This window comes from Syngnathus floridae, chromosome 13, assembly GCF_059516105.1.
Source record: "Syngnathus floridae isolate MCC-2025c chromosome 13, RoL_Sflo_1.0, whole genome shotgun sequence".
In the NCBI taxonomy this organism is placed as follows: Eukaryota; Metazoa; Chordata; class Actinopteri; order Syngnathiformes; family Syngnathidae; genus Syngnathus; species Syngnathus floridae.
The window spans coordinates 4,740,120-4,767,074 of NC_142425.1; the positions used below are offsets into that span (position 1 = coordinate 4,740,120).

General features: G+C 44.6%; 2 protein-coding genes and 2 long non-coding RNA genes across 10 annotated transcripts; 3 read left to right on the forward strand and 1 right to left on the reverse strand.

Moving 5' to 3' along the window:
• Positions 1 to 5,244: 5,244 nt before the first annotated feature.
• Positions 5,245 to 11,423, forward strand: LOC148388238 (sodium-dependent phosphate transport protein 2B-like). Of its 6 annotated transcripts, none has more exons than XM_088393790.1 (13): positions 5,245 to 5,778; positions 7,513 to 7,592; positions 7,669 to 7,800; positions 8,142 to 8,270; positions 8,345 to 8,488; positions 8,580 to 8,691; positions 8,766 to 8,961; positions 9,092 to 9,187; positions 9,407 to 9,518; positions 9,804 to 9,971; positions 10,130 to 10,246; positions 10,408 to 10,532; positions 10,597 to 11,423. In XM_088393790.1, the coding sequence occupies exons 2-13, from the start codon at positions 7,538 to 7,540 to the stop codon at positions 11,134 to 11,136; spliced, it is 1,926 nt and encodes a 641-aa protein (XP_088249916.1). In that variant the 5' UTR covers positions 5,245 to 5,778; positions 7,513 to 7,537; the 3' UTR covers positions 11,137 to 11,423. The 6 variants fall into 6 exon arrangements, with proteins under 6 accessions (XP_088249916.1, XP_088249917.1, XP_088249914.1 ...); XM_088393791.1 differs by having other exon boundaries at positions 7,530 to 7,592; XM_088393788.1 differs by having other exon boundaries at positions 5,246 to 5,778; positions 7,530 to 7,592; positions 7,666 to 7,800.
• On the reverse strand, positions 7,434 to 14,211 carry LOC148388239 (uncharacterized). Its single transcript, XR_015862044.1, has 3 exons — positions 13,826 to 14,211; positions 9,368 to 9,508; positions 7,434 to 9,134 (listed from the first exon to the last, which is right to left on the reverse strand). It is a non-coding gene; the product is annotated as an uncharacterized LOC148388239 (long non-coding RNA).
• LOC148388240 (uncharacterized) lies at positions 11,872 to 26,940 on the forward strand. 2 transcript variants are annotated; one of them, XR_015862045.1, is made up of 4 exons: positions 11,872 to 11,943; positions 13,123 to 13,254; positions 26,502 to 26,604; positions 26,688 to 26,940. It is a non-coding gene; the product is annotated as an uncharacterized LOC148388240 (long non-coding RNA). The 2 variants fall into 2 exon arrangements; XR_015862046.1 differs by lacking the exons at positions 26,502 to 26,604; positions 26,688 to 26,940 and adding exons at positions 13,777 to 13,875; positions 14,790 to 15,041.
• On the forward strand, positions 21,885 to 23,431 carry LOC148388241 (proteasome subunit beta type-11-like). Its single transcript, XM_088394302.1, has one exon. The coding sequence runs from the start codon at positions 22,519 to 22,521 to the stop codon at positions 23,305 to 23,307; it is 789 nt and encodes a 262-aa protein (XP_088250428.1). The 5' UTR covers positions 21,885 to 22,518; the 3' UTR covers positions 23,308 to 23,431.
• Positions 26,941 to 26,955: the final 15 nt, after the last annotated feature.

The window sequence follows — 26,955 nt, forward strand, 5'->3', positions numbered from 1 at the left end:
ACATTTAGCCACAGATATGTTTCAAATGTTTGCATGAGGGCTAGCTTGCTAGCTAACATTAGCTCAACAACGGCCAATCCGTTTCACTGTCAGAGAGCAAGTTGCCTCTGTGCCTTTAACCTGAGCAACAGAAAAGTCAACAAGTTAGCCAGTTACCTAACTACAAGACCAGAAACATTTCTCCTGTTTTCTCAAACGACATTAGAGAGTTTGTTTACTGTGTGATGACAGACTGAAAAGATGTATACATCAACATTTTAATTGTTTACACGCTTCTGGCGCAAGCCTAAGCTATTTTTTTTTTCTTTTCCCCCCCAGTCCCCCAATGAGGTTTCTATTAGGAGAGGAAGCGAGGGCAGATGCCGGGTGGAGTGGATTACCCGTAAAACGTCAAGTGGCCAGCAGGTGGCCGAGGTGTGAAGGTTTCATCATTAAACAGAGAGGCCGTAATAAAAGATGAGGTTGGCAGGGGCGGCTCGCCCCCGGTGGGGGGTCGCGCTTATGTTGGATTCGGGTTTCCTTCATCTATCGGCGACAATTACCACCTCGGACGCGCCTCTTTCGTCTTTTCGGAAACCTCCAAAGAGTTTTTTAGGGGGGTATATTTCACGTTTGATCCACCTCCTGAAAAGAAGCCCACCATTATTTCTGGTCCAAAACAGGACTCTGGAGGATCGAAGCAACTCGACTTGAACCAAATAGTTGAAATATTGCTTTTCATTTGGGGCGTAGCCTCGTCCCCCCTCCCCCCTCCCAGGATGAAATGAGCTCAACCGGCATAGACTGACATCTTAATGTTCAACCCGACCAAAATTGCTCCACATTCTTGCGTGGAATCAATTTGAAATCGGACACGATGAAGACCGTGCTGCATTGTGGGCATTTTTTTTTTTTTTTTTTGTGCCAGAGAACCCCACCATAAAAACGCATTGCTTCAAAACCGGCAGGGCGCCGAAGGTGAACTGTGACCTAGTGAGGGTTGACCGTGTGGCGTGTTTTTATCTGCGTTTGGTGGGCTTGATGACACGAAGCCCTAAAGTGTGATTTATGTTGCCGAGGTCTAATTGGCAGAGAACATCGGGCCCAAACTCCACAGAGGCCGCCGGCACCGTCATCCATCTTTTATCCCGCTTTACCATTGCGTGATGATTTAACACCGTCCACCACCACCACATCTCCACGGTCGCTTTTATTTTACAGCGAATAAAATACAATAAAAGAAAAAGCAGTGCAAGGAGCTTATAAAGGCTTCATTTAATTTCCCAGCTGTTTCAAATGCGTAAAAGCCGTCAAATGTTAACGTCTTGGAATTGGATAGCTTTTGAAGTGGCGCATGGACGTACGAGCCGTCTGCTTGAAGCCAACATTCAAACGCCTTCATTATGTCATCGTTCCTTCTCTTTTTCTTCCCTCTGTATTTTTAAAACTCATCCTTGGCAACGCTAGCCTCTATTATCAAGTTCATCAATCAATATGAAATTTGGTGGACTCGTATCACAACAGGACACACACGCAACAAAATTGAACAGAAAGTTAGCCATATTGGTTTGAAAAAACACTTGGTTCACAAAAGAATGGACCCATTCACCATTCGGGTTGATTTAACCTAACAAAATAACCCAATTCTGGGTGGAAAGATTTGATTTGATTGGCTCGTAAAATGAGGACATTTATCCACCTCAACCCGGAGCCGTGTTATAAAAAGGAAAGAAAGAAGAAAGGCACATATCGGCCAGGCGTGAACAATTGCCTCCAGATTGTGCATACAGGCAGGCCTCTTCTTCTTGGATCTTCCAAATGTTATTGAAGGAGGGAAAGTCGTTAGAGAGAGAGAAAAAACCCATCACGTTTCAAGTTTGGTGGTCACAGCAGGAGGCCTTCCCCCCCTCCTTTTTGCGCTCGCTCTTGTCTACTCACTATGCTTTGTGGATTTTGAAAAGACAGATTGACAGCAATTGTTTCCTCTCATAATTTAATATCTGAACATGAATATCAATATCCGTGTATGGATCGCAATCAAAACGGACACAGCATGACGGAATTACGATATTGAGTGTTGACTCACCTGGGCGAACTCTCACCCGTGCAAAGTGCAAAAGAAGGTTTAACGAGCTCACCTTGAAAATGCATGAAGACTCGTTTCTCGCTAGCTTCCTCCAGCGGCAGATGGACTTTTCCCACTTGGCATGGTCACCTTTGACCTGCACTTTAAAGACAGCAAGATGCTGCCGGTGTGTGTCGAGAGAAAATAGTGAAACCTGAGCATGGATGAGAAGCAAGTAAATGTTTCCTGGCTGATGTGGAAATTATTTATGATCCTCTTATTTATGATGGCTTCTATTTTTGTTCTTCCCTTTCGATACTTTGAGATCAGTTCATCTTCAGCTCCATTTTTACCGTCAGATTTCCACAACATACAGTCTAGATTTAAATCATCAGTCATCATATTTACAATTAAAAATATAATCAATTAAACAATACACAATTTGTTTGATGATTTTTGAAGACAAAATTGCTGGCTCATCTTTCAATTTTCTTGGCCCTCACTTGCGCGGTTGATAACCCTAACCCTAACCCTAATATGGCTTCATATGGCACGTTGTTTGTATTTGAGCAACTGCATTCAAAAGCCCAAATTCTGTCCAACCATCTGTGAAACAGGAAGTTGCTCCCATGTGACAGCCACGTGTTGTTGAAGCTACGAGAAGGTGAGAAGAGAGACAGACATCATGCTCCAGACTCTGGCCCTGCAAGTCGCGTTGGGTGAGTCAAAGACAACAGGACATACTTTGGAAATGAAACAGGCAGCCAATATCCTTTCGGGAGTCCACTCCCCACCTGTTTGTTGTTTACCAACATTCTGAGAGGTTCTCTTGTTGCTTTTGCGCTACATCAGCAGTCCAGCCAAACACTGATTGGGTATCAACATTTACAGTGAGACCTCAATAAGTTGGCAAAATCTCAGCTCTTGACACCATTTTCATGGGCAGACCCACAAGAAAGTCATAAGATGCCACGTGTAATAAGAAAAATTTAAAAAAGTCAAGTCAGCAATTTTGGTATGACCTTTACTCGTAATTGTGTAGGAATATCAGGGAGAACTCTTTAAGGTCAAATAACTCTTTGACATTTTCAAATGCTCACCAAATTTGGCAGTTGTGTTCATCTTTTTGAATATTGTCATCTTGTATCCATCTGGATCCAAAACGCCCTCTAACATTTTGTTTTTAATCGATGACGGTAAAAGTACGCAATTTAGCATACACTGATTGCAAGGGGACAGGGGGTAAAAAAAGCACAAGTTATAGTCTGCTACCATCTGCTGGTCGGATTTGGAAATGTATGAATTCAAATAGTCCAAAACAAAATATACCTGTATTCTCATTGATGACATTATTTTGTAGCACTTTCAATACAGCCTTAACAAAGCAAAAGTCCACCATATTCGAAGCCAAGACTGGCAGTTAAATAAATCGATTAAAATAGCAATAGAGTGCGTGCTATTTCTCAATCCATGAGTCCATGTTTCCTCGGGTGAGGCTGTGCTATTGAAAATGCCAAAAATGGAAACGAGAAAACACACATTTCGTTTTGGAACAGGTAAGAAAAAAATGTTCAAATTTATACAAAGTACCATACCTACAAATACATTCGAGTTAACTGCAAGCAACACGCTCGTTTGGTACTCTCCACAAGTGTGTTGAGACATTTTAACCAATAGAGGGCAGCAGACTTCTGCACACGCATAACTATTTCTCGTGTGTGTGTGCATGGGTTTGTGTGGCCCTTTATGGAGGCAGCTTTCCAAAAGTCAAAGGTTAAGCTACACGAGGGAAAACCTGCCATTTAATGAGTTAGTCAATAAATAACCAGAGAAAAGTTACGTTGTGAGACTCTTCCTTATTGTTGGATGCCTGCAAGCACCCTCCCAACCCTTTGCATTCCCACTGGTACACTTTGCAGACCAAGGTCAAGGTTTCATTAAATATGATTAAAAAAAAAAAACACTGATGTTCTTTCCACAGAGGCTATCAGCATCTGCGGTGATAAATAGATATTAAAATCCACGCGGCCGCCACGCTTTTATTGGCCGTGTAGGCGCCAGATAAATGATGAAGTCACTCAAATGCAGCCGGGCGAAGGCACCAGAAGAACAGGCGGCATATCTAAAAACACAATCTCGATTATATTTCGGCCAATGAGCTGCATTTGATTATTTGTACAGTTTGCATCGGCACAAATTCTCCACCTAGTATAGATCGATAGACAGACAGACAGAGAGACAGACAGACAGACAGACAGACAGACAGATAGACAGATAGATAGATAGATAGATAGATAGATAGATAGATAGATAGATAGATAGATAGATAGATAGATAGATAGATAGATAGATAGATAGATAGATAGATAGATAGATAGATAGATAGATAGATAGATAGATAGATAGATAGATAGATAGATAGATAGATAGATAGAGTCTCCGACTTATTCTACACCCCTCATGACTCTACACAGTGCCAGACTAGAGTCAAGCTCAACAGGGTCTTCTTTCTCATTTAGATATTTATTATATATATTTAGATATTTCAATACATGGGTTGCAATATGATTCAAGGAGCGATTTGATTCACTGGGATTCCAATTGGATTCAATATGGTATAGCTGAGTAAAGATGCACAAATGCAGCCGGGTGGTGCCGTCTAATTCCTGGATGAAACAATGTAGTGAGTCAGCTGTTGCAGTTGGCTTTTAACGGTCTGAAGGTCATTCTGGTAACAACGTTGGCTCATATCCACATTTTCCACATCGCCACTATTACATGCCATAACATTTTGCACCTGTTGAACCCTGTTTTTTTGGGTTTTTTTTTTTAGCCATCATGTTTTTTTTTTTTTTAAATGGAGCGTAACCCTGATGTGAAACATTAACTTGTATTCACGCCATTTATGGGAGATGCAGCGGACAAAGTTGTCGCTGGGCCGATCAAGGCACCGTAAATGCACTGCTAATGAGTAATAAACGTGTGAGGTCACAGCTATGTGAGCAGGTGTGCGTGTGTGTGCGTGTGTGTGTGCGTGTGTGCGCGTGTATGTTTGTATGTGTGTGTTTGTGCGTACATGGGCATGTTTCTTCAAATTTGGATTTGAAGGAGAAAGAAAGAGAGAAGAGAGAGAGAGAGAGAGAGAGAGAGAGAGAGAGAGAGAGAGAGAGAGAGAGAGAGAGAGAGAGAGAGAGAGAGAGAGAGAGAGAGAGAGAGAGAGAGAGAGAGAGAGTGTACAACAACAAAGTATTTTGCACTGCTACTTCTCACCAGTCCAATTGGGTACATTGTCCCAACATCCACAGGGGGGCGTCCTATTTATAGTCAAGCAGTGAAGACCACTGACAACCAGTTATTGCTGACCTCCAATATGTTTGCAAAATGAGAAACTCAGTTCACTTCAAACTGTGCTTCTTTTCTTCTCATCCATCCATTCACATGCATGACATGCAGGCGGGTGTGTGCGGTTGTGGCTGACCTTTGCACCTGCTGTGTGTGTGTGTGGGCGTGGGTGTGTGTGTGGGGGGGGACCTATAAGAGCAGCAGGCCAGGCTGCCCTCCACCGAGAAACAGGTGTCCCAGGTGTAGCGTCCCCCTTCGGTTTCGGGAGTTCGGCACCAAGTGGCACGACCTCCTTCGGCTCTGTTGATAAGAAGACGTGGCGTGACGCAGCGCAGCAGCCCGGGAAAAAACTCACTTGGCCATTCAGTCATAGACAAGACACGCAAATTCAGGTGAGTCTCACCAGAGTCGATTGACAATCGGTGCACAGCAAAGGTGATTACTCTAAACTGCAAGGGAAGCTCAGCTTCTCCAAAAAAAAAAAAAAAGTGATCAAATATATACTGTTGTGTGTACATGTCATTGACAAACTATGTGCTACAACGCGCTCAACTTTTGTTCAGAATCAGCTTCTTATCAATGGTAATGATGCGGCTTTCCTCTCACCCATTCCAACCTTTTTAGTACCACGACCGGATTTTTGTCAGACAATGTTTTCATGGACTGGTGTTTGATGACGTCACGATTTTTGCAAAGAAAATGTCTCAAAACAATTTTAGAAAAATCAAATCAAAATCAAACGTCGAATGCATCAATAAATCAAATAATCATAGACTGCACATTGTTTTTAGAAGTTTTCGTCCGTGTTTGAACTACAATCCCATTTTTGCAAAACAGAACAACCACAATCTTAAAAGTCTTTTCAGCCAATATAGCGTGACGTCTTCAAAAGTATTAGGGAACCGATATGAACAGTGAGTGGATGTGTTGCCCACACCAGCTTTTAAGGTGTGGCGGATAAATACAACAAAATACGACAGGTACAAAAACGCACCTAAGTAACTCGTAGCGTCCTCATAACATTGCGCCAACAGCATGAGTAATGTGAGTAATGTTTTGTTCACATCACGAGGTGTAGCAGAGAATCAGGTCCATTAATCAAAATAAAAGATTGTCAGATAAATAAAACGGAAATAATGCAAGTTATTTATACTTTCTTTTGCGGTCCGGTACCAAATTATCCGGTCCGCGACCCGGGGGTTGGAGACCCTGCTTTAAAAAGTGTAGACGCCGGCCGTCCACCGAATTCAATCGGGAAGCGAAACGAGACGAGTCATTGGATAAATGCTAGGCTTTGTCCCGCCAATCGGACGCCCAGCTACTCTGCGGGTCTATGGGGCAGTGGGTTGGTCTCGTCCCGCCAAAAGAGCGAATCAGCGATCTTTTGGTGTAAATATCAGTGGGAGCATTTTTTAAATTTTCATTCTGTTCAGAGTTTAACTGGAGACTTTCCTAATCCTTTTGGCAATTTTTTTTTTTTTTTTTTTGGGTTAAAAACGACGTGCGACAAACCGAGCGTCTATTTCTGGTAGGTTCTTTTGGAGACTGACTTTTATCAATCACTTGTATCACTCTTTCTTACTCCTATCGCAGTTTCTGTCGCTACCGAGCAGCAGGTAAATAAAGCGACACATTTTATTATGTAGGCCAAAATTGAACTTCCCCACCTTGAAAGACCAGCATCCGAATTTGACCTTGCCCTCCTTGAGAGACCAACATCAACCACCGGTGCACAGAAAAGAAAAGAGATGCCGTCATGTTGTGCTTGATTTGGAAAAGGCAGAGTTGAAAGCAAGATGATCCTTTGGAGATTGCAAAGAAAATCTGTATATGCCTTCTCTTTACTCCACAAAGTTCCAAATTGTGCCACACGCTTAACAAAGAAATGTCTTCGCGTGCCGTCTGACACGCGTTTGTCGGCGTTCGAATTTCCGCGCGCAACTCCAATCTGTCGGTTGTTTGTTTTATTAGAAATCAGAAAAACAAACACATGCCTGGTTTCTTTGTAATCAAATTACATTTCATCAGGGAAAAAAATACAAAGTGACGATTGCTTTCAGCATAACATTGCAGAAAAAGTCTAATAAAGTCTGTCTGATGTTCTTTCACACACAACGGACGAAAAGGTGATTTCCTTTTCTAGATACAGTCATGGGTCCCAGACCACAAGTGGGGACTGAGTCCTCCCCCTCGTCCCCCAGCTTTGGTATGTTGCAGCCCAGCCGCCACATCGAGCCCCCGCATTGTTTTCGCCCCAAAATTTTGTACCTCTTAAACAGAAGACAACGATAAGGGCGGGAAGGACGGCGCCATGATGTCGTCCTACTCCACCGTGGACCTGGTCAATGACGATGTGGCAGAAGAGGATCCGTGGGACCTACCGGAGCTCAAAGACACGGGTGTCAAGTGGTCAGGTGAGCTCGGTCAGACCGAAGAGGTTAAAGTTGCAGAACGTTTGTCTGAATTCTGTTCAGAAATTCAGCCACCAAAGCCAGTTTCTTTGAACTATATGACATTTGTTAGGGAGGTATGTCATGAGTAGACGCACAAAAAAGTCTCAAGAACCCACACTTCGAAATTCACAGAAAGTTTTGAAGTGGCCATTTCCAATTCTTAGGGAGCACCACACAGCTTGGGTCTAAGTCCCCTTAACTTTGAAACATTTTCCCAACCCCTGCAAAATTTGACGCAACACCTCTAAGCTGGCATCATCAGCAAAATTCGAGCTCGATGACGGACGCCAAGTGTCTTTCAGATCTGGACACCAAGGGGAAGATTATGCGAGTGTTGACCTCCATCATAAAGCTGGCCCTACTGCTGGGACTGCTCTACTTGTTCATCTGCTCGCTGGACGTGCTCAGCTCGGCCTTCCAGCTGGTCGGAGGTGAGCCCGACGGAGTTGCCTCTGCTTCGTACATTTTTCTCGCCGTGTTGTCATCTTTGGCGTTTTGTGCACAGGCAAAGCCGCCGGCGACATCTTTAAGGATAACGTGATCCTGGCCAACCCGGTGGCCGGTCTGGTGATTGGTGTCATGGTCACAGTGTTGGTGCAGAGCTCCAGCACCTCGTCATCCATTGTGGTCAGCATGGTCTCCTCTGGATGTAAGAAATGTTGACCCAAATTAAAAATCTCATCATCAGGATAGTACCAGATAAATAGTCTGTTTGTATTTTTGATTATTATTTTTTGCAGTGCTGGACGTTAGGTCAGCAATTCCCATCATCATGGGCGCCAACATCGGGACGTCGGTTACCAACACCATCGTGGCCATGATGCAGGCAGGCAACCGCAACGAGTTCCGCAGGTAGACAAAACCCCAGCAAAGGTTTTTGGTGTCAAAGGAGGTCACCATGCGTCTTTGCACTTTCCACTGCACAGGGCCTTTGCCGGCGCCACCGTGCACGACTTCTTCAACTGGCTCTCCGTGCTGGTGCTGCTGCCCTTGGAGGTGGCCACGAGGGTCCTGGAAAAGCTCACCAACCTCATCATCGAGTCCTTCCAACTCGAGACTGGGAAGGACGCGCCCGACCTGCTCAAGACCATCACCAAACCGCTCACAGACTCCATCATCCAGGTGGACCAGCCACACGGCATCTCCTTGGCCTCTACTATTCTTAATTGGACCTTTTGATTCCCCAAGTCACAATTGTAGCAGACCAGCGTACGCACGACACACTTTAAGGATTTTTTTTTTCCTTTCTCAGCTGGATAAATCGGTCATCACTGGAATCGCCACCGGTGACGAGGCTGCCAAAAACAAGAGTCTGATCAAAGTCTGGTGCAAGAAAAAGGTCAACACGGTAAGGAAACATGCTTGGATACTGAATGGATAGCCTGGACTTGACAATGTTAAGAAATGAACTGGTTTGTGGAAATTTCAGTGGCTTCATGATGCCGTAAAACTATGAAATGAGATGAAATTAACGAGACAGAATTGTCAGCTTTCTACCGATCCCCCTAAGTCAAGTCAATTGAGTTACCCGCTTGATCCATTTTTCTTGTCTCTTGGGGAAATGAAGACTTTCTGGAACGAGACAGTGGACAGCTGCCCCGTCGGCGCCGTCTGCTGGACGGAAGGCAACGAAACATTGACTGAGATGAACACCACCTGGACGAAGTACCTAGAGAAATGTAAGCAAGCCTTTTAGTAAATACCTGAAGTGGAATATGAGACAATGACCCCCCCAACCCCTACCCCCATGCTCGAGGCCCGCTTGGACAATGACCACCTTTGACTGGTCCTGACTGCTGATTCTGCAAATAACTTTGACTTGCTCAATGAGACTATTCATACCAATCGGAGTGCCTTGAAGAGCACTATCAGCGTGACATGACAGTAGAAATGAACTTTATTTTCTTTTTTTTATTCAACCAGTCTCTCAATTAGTTTAGCATGTTTGCCATGTGTGCTAACAGGCCCCCACATCTTCGCCAACGCCAACCTGCCCGACCTGGCGGTGGGTCTGATTCTGCTGGGTTTGTCGCTCTTCGTCCTCTGCAGTTGCCTCATCCTCATCGTCAAGCTGCTCAACTCCATGCTCAAGGGCCAGGTGGCCGTCGTCATCAAGAAGGTGCTCAACACAGGTGAGGGACAACGCCACACATTTTGTTTTCCGTGACGCTTGACACCTCACCCTCGGGCTCCTCCGGTCCTGAACCGTGTGATGAAGAAAGCTCGGACAAAGCGTGCGGTGATCTGACTTGCGTCGTCCTTATTTGTCCTGTTTCTGTGACGGCCGCAGACTTCCCTTTCCCGTTCACCTGGGTGACGGGTTATATCGCCATCTTTGTGGGGGCCGGGATGACCTTCATCGTCCAGAGCAGCTCTGTCTTCACGTCAGCGATAACGCCTCTTGTCGGTGAGTTGAAATCATTCAAATAGTTTGAAGGCCGGTGCTACGGAAACCTCGTAGGTAGCTTCACAGCTCCGAGGTCGGATGGTGATAATGGCTGGCGACCGTTGCCACTCACATTTTGGACTTGGCTCCCTGGCAACCTCTGACAACTCGTGTCTCACTAGGTATCGGCGTCATCAGCCTGGAGCGGGCCTATCCTCTAACTTTGGGTTCCAATATTGGAACGACCACTACGGCCATCTTGGCGGCTATGGCTAGCCCGGGAGACAAGTTGGCCAACTCGCTCCAGGTACGAGAAGAAGAAGAAGAAGTGCTGGCGTGTCTTGGTTGTAATCATCTGCGTTTCTTGTTAGATTGCGCTCTGCCATTTCTTCTTCAACATCATGGGCATCATTTTGTGGTATCCCATCCCGTTTACACGGATCCCCATCCGGCTGGCCAGGGGCTTGGGCAACCGCACGGCCGAGTACCGCTGGTTCGCCGCCTTCTACCTCATCCTGTGCTTCCTGATTTTGCCGCTCACCATATTCGGCCTGTCGCTGGCTGGCTGGCAAGTGCTGGTCGGCGTCGGGGTGCCCGTGGTAGTGTTGGTCATCTTTGTGGTCGTGATCAACATCCTGCAATCACGCTACCCTCGCTGCTTGCCACCCTGCCTGCGCACGTGGAACTTCCTACCGCGCCCGCTGCACTCACTGGCGCCCTGGGACAGATTGGTGACGTCTTGTCTGGGTTTCTGCGGCCACTACTGCTGCTGCATCTGCAAGTGCTGCAGCTGCTGCCAGAAAGACCAAGATGGCCAGGTGGCCGTGCACAAGAAGAGCCTGGAGCTGTACGACAACTCGGCCGCCACACCCCACAACAACGCCAAGGTTATCGTAGGGACTCATCTTTAAAAGCATCGCTTGTGAAACGTGTCAATTTTTTGTACCGTGATCTCTCGACGTTAATGATTCCCGCGACTGGACTATCTCCTCCATGCTGTAATCTCAGCTACGCTGCTACGAACTGTCTTAAACGCCTCACCTGATGGCTGTTTATCGATAAAAACCCTTCTATCGCTATCTAAACTTTTTATGGATGGAAAATTCTGAATGTTAAATGTGGAATCTACATCTTTGTTATCTTCAGTATTTAAGATAAAATGTATGAATTAAATAGATTATCTCTTTTTTTTTTTTAACCTGTGCCTATTTGCTTGTCCCAACAAAAGTATCATGACATTTTTCTGGTTTTGACCAGAGGTACTCAAAGGGAACCGAACGCCTTTCTAAATCAGGGGTATCCAAACAAAACCATGCATGGAAGAATACAAAGGCCTATTTGACATTGTATATATTGGCACTCATGGTGTTCTTCAAACTTCATGAGCCGTCACGCACACGCCCAAACACGCAATTGATAACAGCAACATTGCTTATCATATCTGATGTGCCTTTGAACAGAAACTTTATAAAGCGTCACCCCATGGCATCTCAATCTCGAGATAAGGATTTTGTTCTTCCAGAAGACATAGAACACTTTTAGTGCCTTCATAAAAGTTTTCGTTGGGACCTGTCGGCTCGCCCGCCCGGCCTCTACCAATCAGCTCCCTCCAGCCACTCAAGGTGTGTGTCATTCTCTCGTCAGTTTGCTTGCATTTCTTTCCCGGTTTTGCTCAGTCTGCGTCCGCTCTTTGTTGCAGTTATGTTGCGCCTGTGATGGTATGCATCTGTTAATTCTCTCTCTTGTTTTTGTTACTAGAAAATGCATGTCGATCAAATGGCGTACAATATTGCAGTGATTTATCAAATCCAAGGTAAACACTTGAATGATTGCGTCCAATTTATGTGGACAGCGTCTTTTATTGCTGTTATTAGATCAGACAAAAAGTTGATATTAAGAAAATGAAAGGCTTTTAAGTGCTTACGGTGCGGAAAAGATAATAGATAATAATTTCATTTGTGTTTCTCTGTGGTCATCCAAAATTTGTCAGCGCTGGTATTTGGGCTCTCCCGCATGACGCTGAAGATAAGACTTGATTTTACAAGCAGATGGAAATTGAAAATGTGGTCCAGTTATCAAATTCACACGCTGTCCCGTGGCGGTTGAATTTCAAAGCGACGAAGCAAATCTCTCGTCTCATCAAATCGTAAAGTATCGTCTCCTATCGTGTTCACGTGGCAGGGACGATCGGTAAACAATAAAAGGGCTGAGCCCTTTGGATGCCTCCTGGAGATTACATAACATGTTTTGACTGCTATCATATTGCCCATAAAACCATTATTTGATTTTTCTTGGTAAACAAAAGACAAGCCACTAATTTAGCGTATCAGTTATAGTAAATGTGGTGCGTCACATTGGAAAGACATTGAGGCCCATGTGCTCCTATCTTATCATCATATATATTTTGGAATTGGATTTTGGCTTTCCAAATCACACGGTTGCCAACCTGCCTGTGACACAAACTCCAAAGTTGAAATAGTTTCATTCTGTCAAGAAGTGGATGTGACGTAAAATCGAAATGGCCCACAAATTGAGCTCTGGGGAACACTGTATTACTATTTGAAGATTGCAATGGGCAAAGTGAATAAACATTAGGACGGTTGCTATGACCACTATAGCTTTAAAACCCCAGATAGCACACACCTCGGGAAATTATCGAGGAACCTTTAGCATCACTTGCCCATGTGATATGACACGGAGGTCAAAATCAACATTATCACGCAGCAATACCGATCACTGATTTAATCACGGGAATCGATTCACTGTATCGATTCAACGACTCAAACTAAGGAATCACTACTGACAAATATATAGTCATATGTCATATAATTACTTGACTTTTTATTTGACATTGTTTTGTTGTCTTGCTTCCTAGTCATTGATGTCTCATTTCTTAGATGAGAACAACACTGACTCAAATGACTCAGAGACAGGCCAGGGGGAGTTTGTCATTTGTCAGCGTTCATGTGGCTGTCAACATCCAAGGTCGTGTCCAGTTCAGCGAATCCATTCCGCAAAAGTCAAAATATGTGAGTAAACGTCGGCTATCGCCGCAGCGTGAGTGAATGAACAATAACACAATGTGTGGGGCCACTCAGGAATCTTATCGACTTAGCTTGTTTAGCACACCCTCCAAAAAAAAAAAAAGGCGGGGCTGAATCAAGGTCAGTAAAACCAAAAGTAGGGGAAAAAAATTCTTGTGATACAAAATGTTCTTGGCACAACATTGACATTCAGGAGAACGAGGAGGGACTTTCACTTTATGGGAAGCAACGCACAATTCTGCAGCATCACAACTCAACTCTGTCATGTGAAAACTGTCAATGTTGTTTGGAGTTGGTCAACTCAAAATCAAGTTTTGCTCGTACAAAAATTAGCTTTCTCGCATTTTCAACAAAGAGAGTTTGCATACCTAATTGTACAAACTTTGCAAATTGTTTGCTTTGTTGTGCTAACAAACACTGTTGCCACAAACGTCGGCAATTGAAAGTTGTTTCAACTTAATGACTCTTTTAGCTCCCCCCAAAAAATACAAGTTGTCTTTTTGACAGTGCGTAAAGGCTGAGAATTTCTCACAGCGACAAACAAGATGGCACCAACCTGAAATGGGGGACAGACGGAGTTGAGCTGACAATTTTCTGCTTTCAGAGGTAGTAAGAGAAGTCACGGCACGTTACACATCACTAACTGCTTGTTATGTCCACAATCTTTCTTCTTTTTACGACTTGAGTGGGGCCCATAGCACGCTTAATAAGGATCATTTGACACAATGAGATAGCCAATGTCCAGCAGAATTGCATAGCCGTGATGTGCTATTTCGAGGCCACTGGTGCACTTGTCTTTGCTCCGCATTGCACTTGTGGCTGTCACGTTTAATGCGGGATTTGGACCCAGAAGCAGACAGTAGACGAGAGTGGGAAATCAAAAAGTCTTTATGTACAAAACTTCAAAATAACAACAGAGAACGGAGCTGGACGCGAAAGGCATAGAAGGCAAAACTTTATTAGAGAAAAAGATGTATTGTGAACAAATAAGGACCTAAGTCACTAACATTATCAATGATCATCTATGTGACCTAATAAAGAACCAGAGGCGCTAGCATAATCAGGGACCGACAGTCATAAAGGAACGACAGTCATGACAGTGGCTGCTTTAGGCCACTGTGGAACAAATGAGCTGCTTGAAATTATTTCCCATGGACAAAATTGTCTAGCAGGGTCTGATTTGCAAATATGAGGAAACAGCGACATCTAGAGGCATGCAAGGCAACAGCAAGTCTCAGCAAAGACGACGGACAGCCATCGCAGTTGGGCCTCCAACGCATAAGACACGCAGCGTGACGCTCGGGAAATAGCAAAGTGTCTTCTTTAATGTCTTATTTATGGACCACGACCTATTTGCATTGGCACACGTATTAATTATTAAAAGCAGACGTGCGCCACATTTATCAAAGGACAATGGTTAGTATGGTACAGTATATGCATAGTATAGCGATGTGCAGAAATGAAGTGCAACGTTCTGACTTTGCTCCAGCTTTGAAGGCTTTTCCCCTTTTGAATATCAGAGACAGAAAGAAGAATGCTTCGACTTCTTTGCCTCATCCTCCGGGGATATTCTATTGAAGTGCTTGTCAGACCTTTTACACCAAGGGCCATGGAAAAAAAAAAGACTTGGTACTCCACAACGTTTTCCAGATATCGCCGTATGTTTATGTTTACGTCAACCAAGTGACAAAGTTCCTGATGAATGATGATGACAAGCTAACATTGCCTGTTTTTGCTATAGTGCCCTCGGCTAGGCTAGACCGTAGCACTGTGGTATGATGATGATTGTTGGAAAAAAAAAAGTTTGTCCTTGGTTGGCTTCGCAGCGGAGCTGATGATGAGCAGCTGAACTAATAATAGTAATAATAACAATCATAATAAACAGCAGGCACAATGCACTGGCCTGTTTTTATGGCAGCATCGGCCAAGTTTAATTAAGTTTATCGCCGCCCGATGAGATTACAGACGAGTAAATCTGTCGCCCCTCATTCACGCCCCTAGAGTGTGTGGATACGCTCTGCCTGGCGCCACAGCAATAATGAGTAGTTAGGCGATGGACGCTTCGCGCGATGCAGATAAACGCCACACGTGCGCGGAGGCTGAGGCCAAATGAAAATCGAGAACACACTTTCGTAACATATCTGCTGCTGCATAATCGGAACTTTTTGGCTAATTTGCCTGCAGATTGCATTCCGTCCTCTGATAATGAAAGTCTGCAGCAACACAAGTTGGATAGCATAGCGTTGAACTTAAAATTCAGTCACAAGCTGTATTTCCCCTCAATGCCACAAGAGGGAGCCTTGGATATTGTTACAATACACCAGAGCAGTGGTTCTTAATCTTTTTGGAGGTACCGAACCCCATCAGGTTCACGATAGGGGGGTGCTACCGGTGTGTTCGGCCATCTGCGGAAAGGGGGGGGGGGGGGGGGTGCTACCGGTGTGTACGGCCATCCGGGGGCGGGGGCGGGGCAATGACATACCAGCTCTGCCGAATCCCTGAAGCCGACTCATGGGGTTCGATCGAACCCAGGTTAAGAACCACTGCACCAGAGGGATCTGTAGTTTGAGGTGGTAGCCATTTTGCATTCACACAATCATAGACAGCAAAATAGATGGTATTATTTCTGAGGGTTGTATGAATTTATGAAAGTGTTGGAAGTGTTAATTACAGACACGATATCAACGTTTTACTGCTGAATACGTAAAGTATGTCAAGACTTGCGAGTCACCGCATGAGTGGGAAAGTGTGTTGTGGTCACATGAAGCAACCGTGTTCCATACTTATGGGGAAATGAAGGAAAACTATCTCGAAGCCATGTTGGCTTTATGACCGCATATCTTCATGAATATTTCAATACTACTGAGGGAAAAGCAGCACGCGGTTGAGGACAATATGAAGACATGGATGCACAATACTTAAATACTATTGACTTGGTTGGGTGTACATCTTTTAATAGAAACACGTAAGACACATTTTGGACCAGAGCAAACAATTTTTTTCTATTGTTTAATTGGAAGACCAATTGAGGTGCATTAAACTGTAACAGTGCCATCTTCTGGGATAGAATGCACTCCTGGATAATTCTCTAGCAAAAAAAAATCAACGACCAAAACAGTACTCAATTTACATATCAAACAATAATAAAGACAAATCTGGTTTTTTTTCTATTCTAGTGGGATTCGGTTTACAGAATGTTTTAATTTCAAATTTGCAAATATTTTCTCAAATATGTGCAAACATATTTTTTTATTAAAGCAGGTTAAGGTTTCAAAACACAGATGTATATTTTTAGCCACCTAATTGTAACTATAGTGATTATTATGAGAGGTCTGAAAATATTGCAGGAAATGAAGCGCAAGTTACAGTGGCGAAAACATTATTGGAGACACACAGGTGAGCCGAGTTGGAGACAATTAAAGAAAGGAAGATGAAATTCACTCATACGTGTAACACATTTAACTAAATTTAGTCTGAAAACTGGACATTTGTAGATTGTGTATGTCTTGGATGGATAATATTGGAAGCTTTCGGCACTGCTTTTTCCTGCCTGGAGATCATTTCACAACAAACGCTAAGTGTGAGTTGCTATCCGCTACTCTTTTACACTGCTCACTAAGAAATGATTTTCTGCCCTGCTTTGTGTTTCTCAGTTGTTAATCTTTAAATACATTCTCGTTATTTGTCACCCAAAGCCCTTTCTCACTTTTAGTTTGCAGTGTCACCAAACAAAGAAACAAAAAAAAACCTAGCATCAAAGTCACCGTTGGACTTGGCATGTTTCTTCTTTTCATGAGAAGTTTGTTTTCCAACTTTTTGATCAAAACTATTTTTGCTGAAATATGTCCCGCTGCCGGTTACTAATGAATGGGAAAAGCTGGAAATTTCTTTTGAGGGGGTGTGAGTGGAAATGAAGAAAGAGACTCTGCTTTGAAAAATAGGTTTTAACATCTTTTTCACAATATTGACATGTGTGAGGGATGCTGGTAATAACGTGAAGACTAACTGAAGCTAATGTCCTCCCAATAGTCCCTGGGGTTGTGCTTCGAGAGCCCCCAAGTCATAAATCCAACATCTCCACTGAGCGTTTTTTTTAAAGGTAAAAAAAAAAAAAGACAAATGACTTATAATTCAGCTCACGTAAAGATGAAAAATATCAATCCTAAAATAGTTCCAATCTCAGAATAAAGCTGCTGAAGCTCCGCCAGCTGCAGCGGCTTCTTTATATTCATGAGATAAAAGAGAAACATTTTGCAATCTGTGAGCCGGGCAACCACAGCGTTTTTAGATATGCAAATCAAATGAGGTTGCGACCTTGAATTAGCCGCCGTCATTGAAACGAGCCACGGGCCGTCTGCTTGGCTGCGCTAATAAAAGCGAGAACCCGGTGCATCCTGGGATTCCACTCGCAGGCGTCCCGGTGCCGCCTGCGCACGGCCTCACTCGGATAAGGTCGGATCCAATAAGTGGTGATACGAGTTGTTGTCTGTCTCCATGTGTTCCTGCTCCGTTGATGTTCAAGTTGATTCATTTATTTTATAGCAATCCTAGAGTTGAAAATTTTTCTCTAATATCAATAGGTTTTGAATTCATCGTAGCAAATATGTTATTTAAAAAGTTTGCATGAAATGTGGTTAAAAAAAACCTCAGCGGTCAAGAGGACACGTATACTCTTCTATATATATGTGTATGCAATTTGCATATAAAAGTCGTTTTGAAAATAATGCAACCTAGTCCGTCTAACCAACTTCATAAAAAAATCCAGATGAAATGAAAATGCAAATGCGTATTTGACAACGGTGAAAGTTCATTGGGAGTACGTTTTGCCAGCGGCCTTTAGGATTCCACAAGGCAGGCGTGTGCCCAATGCCGCTCCGCCATTGGCTCATCCTTGGAAGATTTGTCAGACTTGCTTTACAGATCACTTGTTGCTTGGCAAAATTTCCCATTTGATGTTTGGATGAACAAGAGAACGCGAGAAAATATCTCCTTGTATGTCTGCTGTATGGAAATGAGCTTTTTACACAAACTTCGAACCAAAAGCTGCAAAGTTATACAACTCTACTACCTTCTGGTGTCTGTTGGTCACTGCAGTTATGTAGATGCTTGGATTTCACAGACAAGGCGGGCAACAGGATAGCTGGGCAACGAAATATGTACTTGACAAATACACGTAGTCGGCACTTTCAGGAGAATCGGCTCATGACAATTGTGTTCGTTTCACAAATTGGTCAGTCCTGGAAAAAAAATCGGAAACTATGCAAAATACTCCAATGTGATGTAAATGACTTTGGGCTGTATTTTGGACCCTCCTACCATTGAGGGAAATCGAATTGCAAACGGGAGACCGGGAATGGATTATTTCTACTCCGGTTTGTTTAATGCGGCGTGAACGTCATTCCTCCACGGAACATCTGGGCTGTTTTCACGCCCAAATTGCCAGGTTAAATGTTTTCCTCTACTTTTTTTCCGCAAGTTCCGTCAAATCCCAGCGGTGCACCCACCTGAACCTTTGCAGGCGCTAATTGAGCCCCCGAGCTAGGAAACAGGAAGTGGTATTCATGCCACAGCGAATAGATTGATGAGCGCACCGGTAGGGAAGGCGAGCGGGCGGGCGAGCGTGCGGGTGGAGCTTATTTTCTCGCACGCCCTGAAGGAACGGGCATCAATCAGCCAATCAATAAGTGCCACCGCGCACACACGTACACAAAACAACAACGGCAAGCAAGGCGGTGCTTGAAATATCAAGCATTTAATTTGATCTTTTCCAAATAGACTCAAAGTGCTTTCATCAGCAACATGGAGACACTCGAGCTTGTCCAATTTGACAGAATGTTCGATACCACCTTTTTCCAGACCGATATCAGTTTAAGTAGCCACCGATACCACTAATCCATTTGAAAAAAAATGCTATTTCATTTAACACAATGAATTTTTTTCCCTGACACAGATGATGATTTGCCATTGTGTCGAGTATCGGGCGCTGGTATCAGCGGCCTCCCCTAGTACCCGATACCTCAAAATACCTGGTATCAGGACTTGCTTACCCCTTTTCTAAATAGTCTGTGCTTAGTAGTGACTAGCTGACAGATGCCTTCATAGATGTTGGTAGATGTTTATGTTGCTTGTGTATGTGGACGGCGGACACATTTCCACAAAGTGTGTACGTAAACGGCGCTTGGCAAAGAGGCTAAACGTGTTTGCGTGCGTGTTAATTGGAGGATAAGCCATCTTGTCGAGAAAGCACCGACAGCTGGCTTAAATAACGTTATGGCTTTTGGAACAGCATGTGGTTAGCGAACAGCGTGTGTACGCGTGTGTAGCTAAGCTGACGATTTGCCACACCGAGGAGAAAAAAAAGAAAGAATAAAAACCGTGACAGCCACGTGGAACCCAGCCCCCTGCCGAGTAGCTGTGATGCCTTTTTTTCCGTTGAAAGCGCTCCTGGAAAGAATGACAAAATCCACGAGCGAACCTGACCGGACACAAAAATGCCTACATTTTCAATTTGGGACAATATGGATGAATTTCAAAACACTAAATTGTTGAACTAATCGCACCACAAAATAGATTTATGTATAGTATTTTTGTTACCTTGAAGGAAATGTTAAATATTTTAGAAATTGGTTGAGTCCAATGAGTTTTGTTTCTTGTTATTTCTTATTCATCGGTCCATAAAACGGCCCCTCAAAATTGGCTTCAAATCAGCCTTAAAGTCCTGAAGTAGCGCTGGACTCTTGTTTTGCAGGGAATAGTGAGACGAGCAGTGAGGATCTTTGCAGTTTGAAGTGTGCAATGGTCTCATTGCAATTCCAAGTGCTCACAATTGAGCAGATGTTCTTCAAAGTGGCGCCGCTCTTCATCCTCTTAACGCTACTCGGGGCGTCATTTTCTTGACAGCTGCACGCATGCAGGGGACGAGGCAGCTCCTAAATGACCCGAAGTGATTGGTTGCAAAATCCCACGTGATGTTTGCACCCCTGGCCGTCTTGCAGCACCTCCGATAATTAGCGCTATTCAACATGCCAATCAAAGCTATTTACAGATTGGTGTTTCTCGTGGAGCACTCATTATGTCCGTGTCTCGTCCACTCAATAGAGTTCAAGTACAGAAAGGGCCAAAAAGGGTATGCTGTGTCGATTCCTCATTCGTTTACACACATTTACAAATGTGGGCCTTCCCTGTCAGATCTGATTTTGCGAGTATTTTCCCGTCGACTTCTACGCTACTCAGTGTCGATCGCCATATTGTGGCAGTTTTACAATCAAGGAGTAGAAATTGAAAATTTAGAAGAATAGAAAATATCTTTGTTTTTAGGGGAAATATTACATCTCAAAAGTACTTGTGGTATCAGTGCTTAGTATTGGTATCGGTGACTAGTCAAAAACCGAGTAGTCACGAACATCTAAAAGTGCACATGTGCAATTTTCAGCCGTGAAGTGCTCCATATGGCGTGGACTTTCCCAGTTGGAAAGGAAGCACCTCCGGGGGCTTGGCAGCTGTTACAAAAACAGAATGACAACAATTCACAAAATGGAAAGTAGCTCTGCATGCAATCATTAAGCAAATGTCGCCATTTGCGGGAGCGCAACGCAACGCTGTGCAATGACAACAAAGGCGTCAGATTCTATTCTTTGGGAAAATATGAAATGATCGTTCATGGTGTTCATGTTGGCCTTTGTGTCACGCACGCTTGAATGACGACATCCCGTCCGCAGAAGATATGACACTCGTATATTTCAGCACAGGAGACCCGAAGGGTCGTGATGAATACGCCGTGCGCTTGCATGCTTCTCTCATCTCCCAAAACACACATCATCACTCAGGCTCATCTCACGCCATCTCCAACCGGTATCGGGTGGATGCCGGCCACAACCCGCCGGTGTCTGCCCAGCGGCGTCACGACGCAGTCACGGACGCTGTCGCCATCAAGGTGACGGATGATGTCGGAAGCCGCGTGAGGCTTGGAACCCGATTGGGGTTGTGAGGCTGAATTAAAAATGAGTGACCTCCATGTCTGGCCATAAAACAAGAGCACACGCTGGGAAAAAGGGGAAATGTGTTCCCACCTGAGAAAGGAGAGAACCTGCTGAGCTAAAATCGGCAGGAGTAAAGATTAAAAAAACAACAACGATTCTGTCAGGTACGTCCATGAGCTACTTTTGATAACTCTAATTTTGATATCATACATGACGAGAGATCATCAAAGATTGTAAGAAAGGATCAATGCCAAAGGGTATCAACATCCATTTATTAAGATAAGGCAGACGATCCATACATTTTGTTGTAGATGATACAAAGTGCAAAATTATACGCAGAATATTCTCGGCCCGGTTGGAAATAGACTCAAAACAGAGTGCAGGGGAAACGAACAGGGCTCCGTGTTTTATTGCAACATCAAGGCTGGTTAAAAATGATAACCGACATGCACTCAAAGGTAATCCGGGCGCATTTTTACAACCTTCTGCCAAATTAGCCTGACTGGAGGTGCAATTTTAATGTTGCATGCAGTCGGTGGAGATGCGCTTAGCCATCATAGCGCTGTGTGTTGACTTGGAAGCTAATTGAAAGTTGAGACATGATCCAGCTGCGCGTCGGTTCCGGTGTACGTCGGCCCGAGCAGAGTTTCTGCTGTTGCGTGTTTACATGCCGCACCCGTAATGGGATACCTCACGCACGCTCGGCTGGTCCGACCTCGTGTTAGTCACCCGATTTGGGATTCTATCAGAGAACAAACCACGGGAGAGACGCATCAAAAGCTGCCGAGTCTAACTTCATTTGATCCACCGGCTGCCGCCGACTCGCCGGCCGCCGCCTTGACGTGTCTTTGATGAAATGTGATCTGAAAAGGGACCTGAGACTAATGACTCACGGGCTGCTGAATGTTTGGCTTCAAAGAAGAGAAGCGGAAAACACAGCCGATGCCTCGGGTATAAAGAGCGGACAGCACACGACGTACTGAAGTCAAGAAATGGTTTTTGCCAACAACAAAGATGGACAAAAATGGAGGAAAACTGAATGAAGATGTGAGAAAGATTTGATGACAAAGGATCAAGAAGGATAAACCATTGGACGACTGCCAAAGAACTCAAAGAACGGATCAACAAAGAATCGAAGCGGATAAAGCCGATGATGAAGGGTTGCAGTAACGGAAGATCAATGAAGAACAAGAGTTTAGAAGTCCTGCTGATCCATCTGGTAGAATCAGCGAAGGGCCTCGGACTAGTGTGATCTTGACGCACTTGTGCGATGGCGTTACAGGACCTGTTGAAATCCCGGGGTGACGCTCGGTCCACGAGCTTTTTGGACTTTTACGTCCCGGCCACTGAGCGCCTTGGAGAAAATCCCCTGCGGTTCTGCAGCAGCACGATGACGCACCGTCCGCCTTTCGCCATGTCTCACGGCACCACAACTCTGGCGTTCACCTTCCAGGGTGGCGTGGTGGCGGCGGCTGACACCCGCTCCAGCTGCAACGGCCGGGTGGCCAACCCCAATGCCGAGAAGGTGAAGCCCATCCACAGCCACCTGGTGGCAACCAGCTCGGGCACGTCGGCCGATTGCGACTTCTGGAAGCGGATCCTGGCTCGGGAGCTGCGTCTCTACCGGCTGCGCCACGGCCGGCTGCTGTCCACGGCTGGCGCCGCCAAGCTGCTCTGGCACATGCTGCTCCCGTTCAAGGGCACCGAGCTCTGCGTAGGCACTATCTTGTGCGGGTGGGATGCGAGCGGCCCCGCCATCTTCTACATATTCAGCGACGGCACGCGGCTCCGGGGAACGCTCTTCTCCGTGGGGTCGGGATCGCCTTACGCCTACGGCGTGTTGGATCAAGCGGTAGAGTGGGGGATGACGGCGGAGGAGGCCACGCGGGTGGCGAGGGAGGCGGTGCACAGAGCCACCCACAGGGACGCCTACTCGGGCAATTGCGTGGACATCTATCGCGTCACATCCACGGGGTGGACTCGCAGGGAGCGGGAGGACTTGAAAGACGAATATTACAGAGAGAACAAGAGCGCTCAGGTGGGACACTCTCAATTCTGAAAGTAAGACCAAAATGGCAAAGAGGCATGCACGACGAGTAGTCCCAAGTCCGGTCCTGGAGAACCTTTATCGTTTTGGATGAACTAAACTCACCAGTGACTTATGCAAATCTGGCTTCTGCATTTTTCACACGCTATTGTCTGCTCCATGCGCCTCGTGACGGCTTTTATTTTGTGTTTGCTTGTTCTGTTCAATAAAGCGGTCAAAGTGCATTGTGATTGTCGCTTTCTCACATCCTTTAGTTGAGGAGCAACACATCTGATAAAGTACTTTTTGTCTTGATAAAGGACTTTCAGTTCTTGGACTTTTGAGTCTGAGTAGTTGTACCACTTGTGATGATTTCCTAGCAGGACCTCGCATGTCCCGGTGAGGACCAAAACTGTCTGCACACGTTGTGAAGCGGCGGCGACGTGCTCTGGCATCCTTTCAGCAAATTGTAAATTAATGAAGAGCGCAGGCAGTTGCCTCCAGCCTTGTTTGTCTTCTCATTTGGTGTCGTGTAATTCTCGTAAATAGCTCGGGCTTTGTTTGCGCCGATACGACAACATGCTTAAATGGGAGGCATGCAGCGGCCTGGCGTTTTGATGTGGATGTTGTTTTTGTTGTGTGCAGAGCGACTGCTGATGGCACATTTACTTTTGAGCGTTTAAGCGTGACGTCACAAGTACTTCCAGATGGCGCTGTCAGTAAACAAATAAATGCAGGGTTGTTTTTGGCAGCCATTTTTAATTTCGGTCTGTCTTTTGGACAGCAATGCTTAGTCACATTTTAGTCCATTTCAATACGTGATAGTTTTAGTCCATTTAACTCGAATATATTTCTTCATAAAATAATAGTAATTTATATTTTTATTGATGAATATAATAGTTTTGAAAAAATATCTTAAGAATACGGACTGGCCTTACTATCAAACAAATTGCCGCTGGAAAGTTTACAAGTGACTTTGTACAACAATTTAGGACATCCACTCGATTAAGCGTCTTTGTTCCAACTTTGTTTTGCTTTTTTTTATCTTTTTGGGTGTATCTGCCACTGTCATGGTTTTTTAATTCAAGTTCGCAGTATTCAATTTCCCCCCCCCTTTTGCCTATTAATTACAAATTACAAAATGATGTGTCGTGCGACGTTCTCTAGCGGCGCTCGTTACCTGCGCGACCTTCTTGATTGATTTCTATATGGCCGCTATAAACGATAATGAGGCGAAAATGGATTTGTGGCCTTACGCAACAGGGATTCCTCGAAACTTCCCGCTGTCGCTTAATGAATTCGCGAGATTGTGCTGAAGTGGCCCATTTCTGGCGTTTGCTCGTAAATTAAGTCATCGTGCGAGTCGCAGAAGAAAAAGAGACACAGCTCAGGTGTCTATTTGAAGGCGAAGATAGTACAAAGGTGGACGGCCTCTGCATTCTGTGTGTCCGGATTATGCCGAGACATCCAAACCTTGACGCCATAATTAAGTGTGCTTTTTTTTTTCTTCATCTCCTGCCGGTAGCTAACGCGTGCGTGGTGACAAATAAATCCCAGGCGGAGGTGCAAGATCACGCTCGGTGCATCCTAAGCCTCCTCTTAACGAGACAAGTATGATTGAATAGAGCGAGGCTCATCCATAATAAAGCTGACTTGGAAAGTTCATTAATAACACAATCTACGACTGGGTGATGAACAAAAACACATTTGCCTTGCCAATATTCTGCAGTATTGCTGTCATAAACAATTGGACACACACACATGCGCACACACGCACATGCGCACAAACGCACACACACGCACACACACACGCACACATGCACGCACACACACACACACACGACTCAGGTCACTTGTTTGTATTCATTAATAGGAAGTCGGCCATGTTAGCAAACCTAGCTTCCAAACTGTAGCGCTACAATATAACACTTGAAAGAAATAAGGTGTGAGTACAGCATATGGCCGTATGGTGCCGTATATGCAAGAACACACTATCAGATAAGAGGAAAAGAAGAAAGCAGAACTTTCATCTTGAGTAATACATCTCGACAGCGTGTGTGTGATTTTTTGTTGTTTGAAGGAACATCAGTGCTAATTTTCCCTAAGCAGGTCAATGTGATTTTTCATTGATTTTACTCTTTTAGTGTTTATCTTAACAACAAATTCCAACATTTCTTTGAGCGTGCAGGTCAAGAATCTGTTTGCCCCAGCTTTGCTCCCGACCTAGGAGCGACAGATCGATGGCCTCTTGGCTTTGCAATGTGCTTGCGCGCAAGTTTTAGCATCGATAACCGCACCACATACCCACGAGGCATGCGAAGAGCGACTGTAATGAGATGGCTCTGCTCTCTTAACAGATCCCCCGACAAACTGAATGGGCTGGAGAATTATTCCTTTTCACTTTATCTCAAAATGACTAGTAACAGCGTCTTGTCGCTGATTTTTAATCTAATGACAAGATTTTTGCAGCCATCACATTACAATTACAAGGAAACAATACTTTAATATAAAAATATGAGTCCCTCACAGAGGATAAAGAATATATGCCTTGAAGTACTGTAATATAATCTGCCTTCATGTGTTGACCCACTTTTGCATTGACATATCCATCGGATTAAAGGACCACCATGGCACTGATGCTATTCGTTAGCACTCGATGCTAATGCTAGCGCTGTCTTGAGAATGCACTATAGAGGCAGAGATTGCTTCAGTGACGCATTATTGCTGGCGAACAGACATTGCAACAGATTGGCTCCTTATCTTCATGGATGGTCACTTGTTGCTTGGCGGAATTGATAGGGCTCAATTATAACGTAAGCCGATTAAAAACAAACAAAACTGCTTGGAAGTTGTATGAATGTTTTTCTTGCTTGCCTAAGATTTTATTCGGGCCATTAATAACAATCATGATCAAATAACAAAAAGCTTCAGTCAGGTCACATGACAGGATTTCCGACTAAACCCACTTGAGAACCGCGTGTCTATGCAAAGATCTTTGTAAGACGCTTTTGTTTCCATAAAGAAATCAAAAGAAATTCCTCGTATAAACAAGACGGCCACGACATCTCAAGACCTTTGATTGGGATTAACGTCCCGTAATCCGGACGGATTAGTTGCGAGTCAAGACTTCTCATTTTAAAAATGCAGACAAGACAGCGTGCGCCGTTCGCCATGTTAGACTTTTTTCCTTCCTGTGAGATTAACCACAGTGTTTTTTTGTTCCATAGGGATTTCCGCTTTGGGAGCAGCTAGTGGTCCTCCGGAGAGGCTCCCTCTCTGAAGTCCGATGCATACAAGAGCGCTTTTCCGCACACGAGCTCCTTGATGGAGGTAATAAGCTTGGTGAGCAAGCCGAGCGCAGCGGCACATAAATTGTCAGTGAAACGCTCACTTCATTAAAACTATTTCTCCAGCCGGGAAATAAAAATCCCATCAAAGAAGCGTGAAGCCGAGCAGAGGAATTACACTCGCGTGTAGCGGGTAGAAAACGCTGGCGGTGAAATTCCATCGTCGTTCCACGCGGCCTTAACTAACGACTCCCTCTTGGCCAGCAAACTTTGCTGGGCCCAAATATTAGGTACACCTGCCTGCGTCATTTCCTTAATGCTGCCAGCATCTTTTTCATGGACCTCAAAATGTTCATCCAAGTTTGACGCCATCAAAGTCGTGTCCACCAAAATG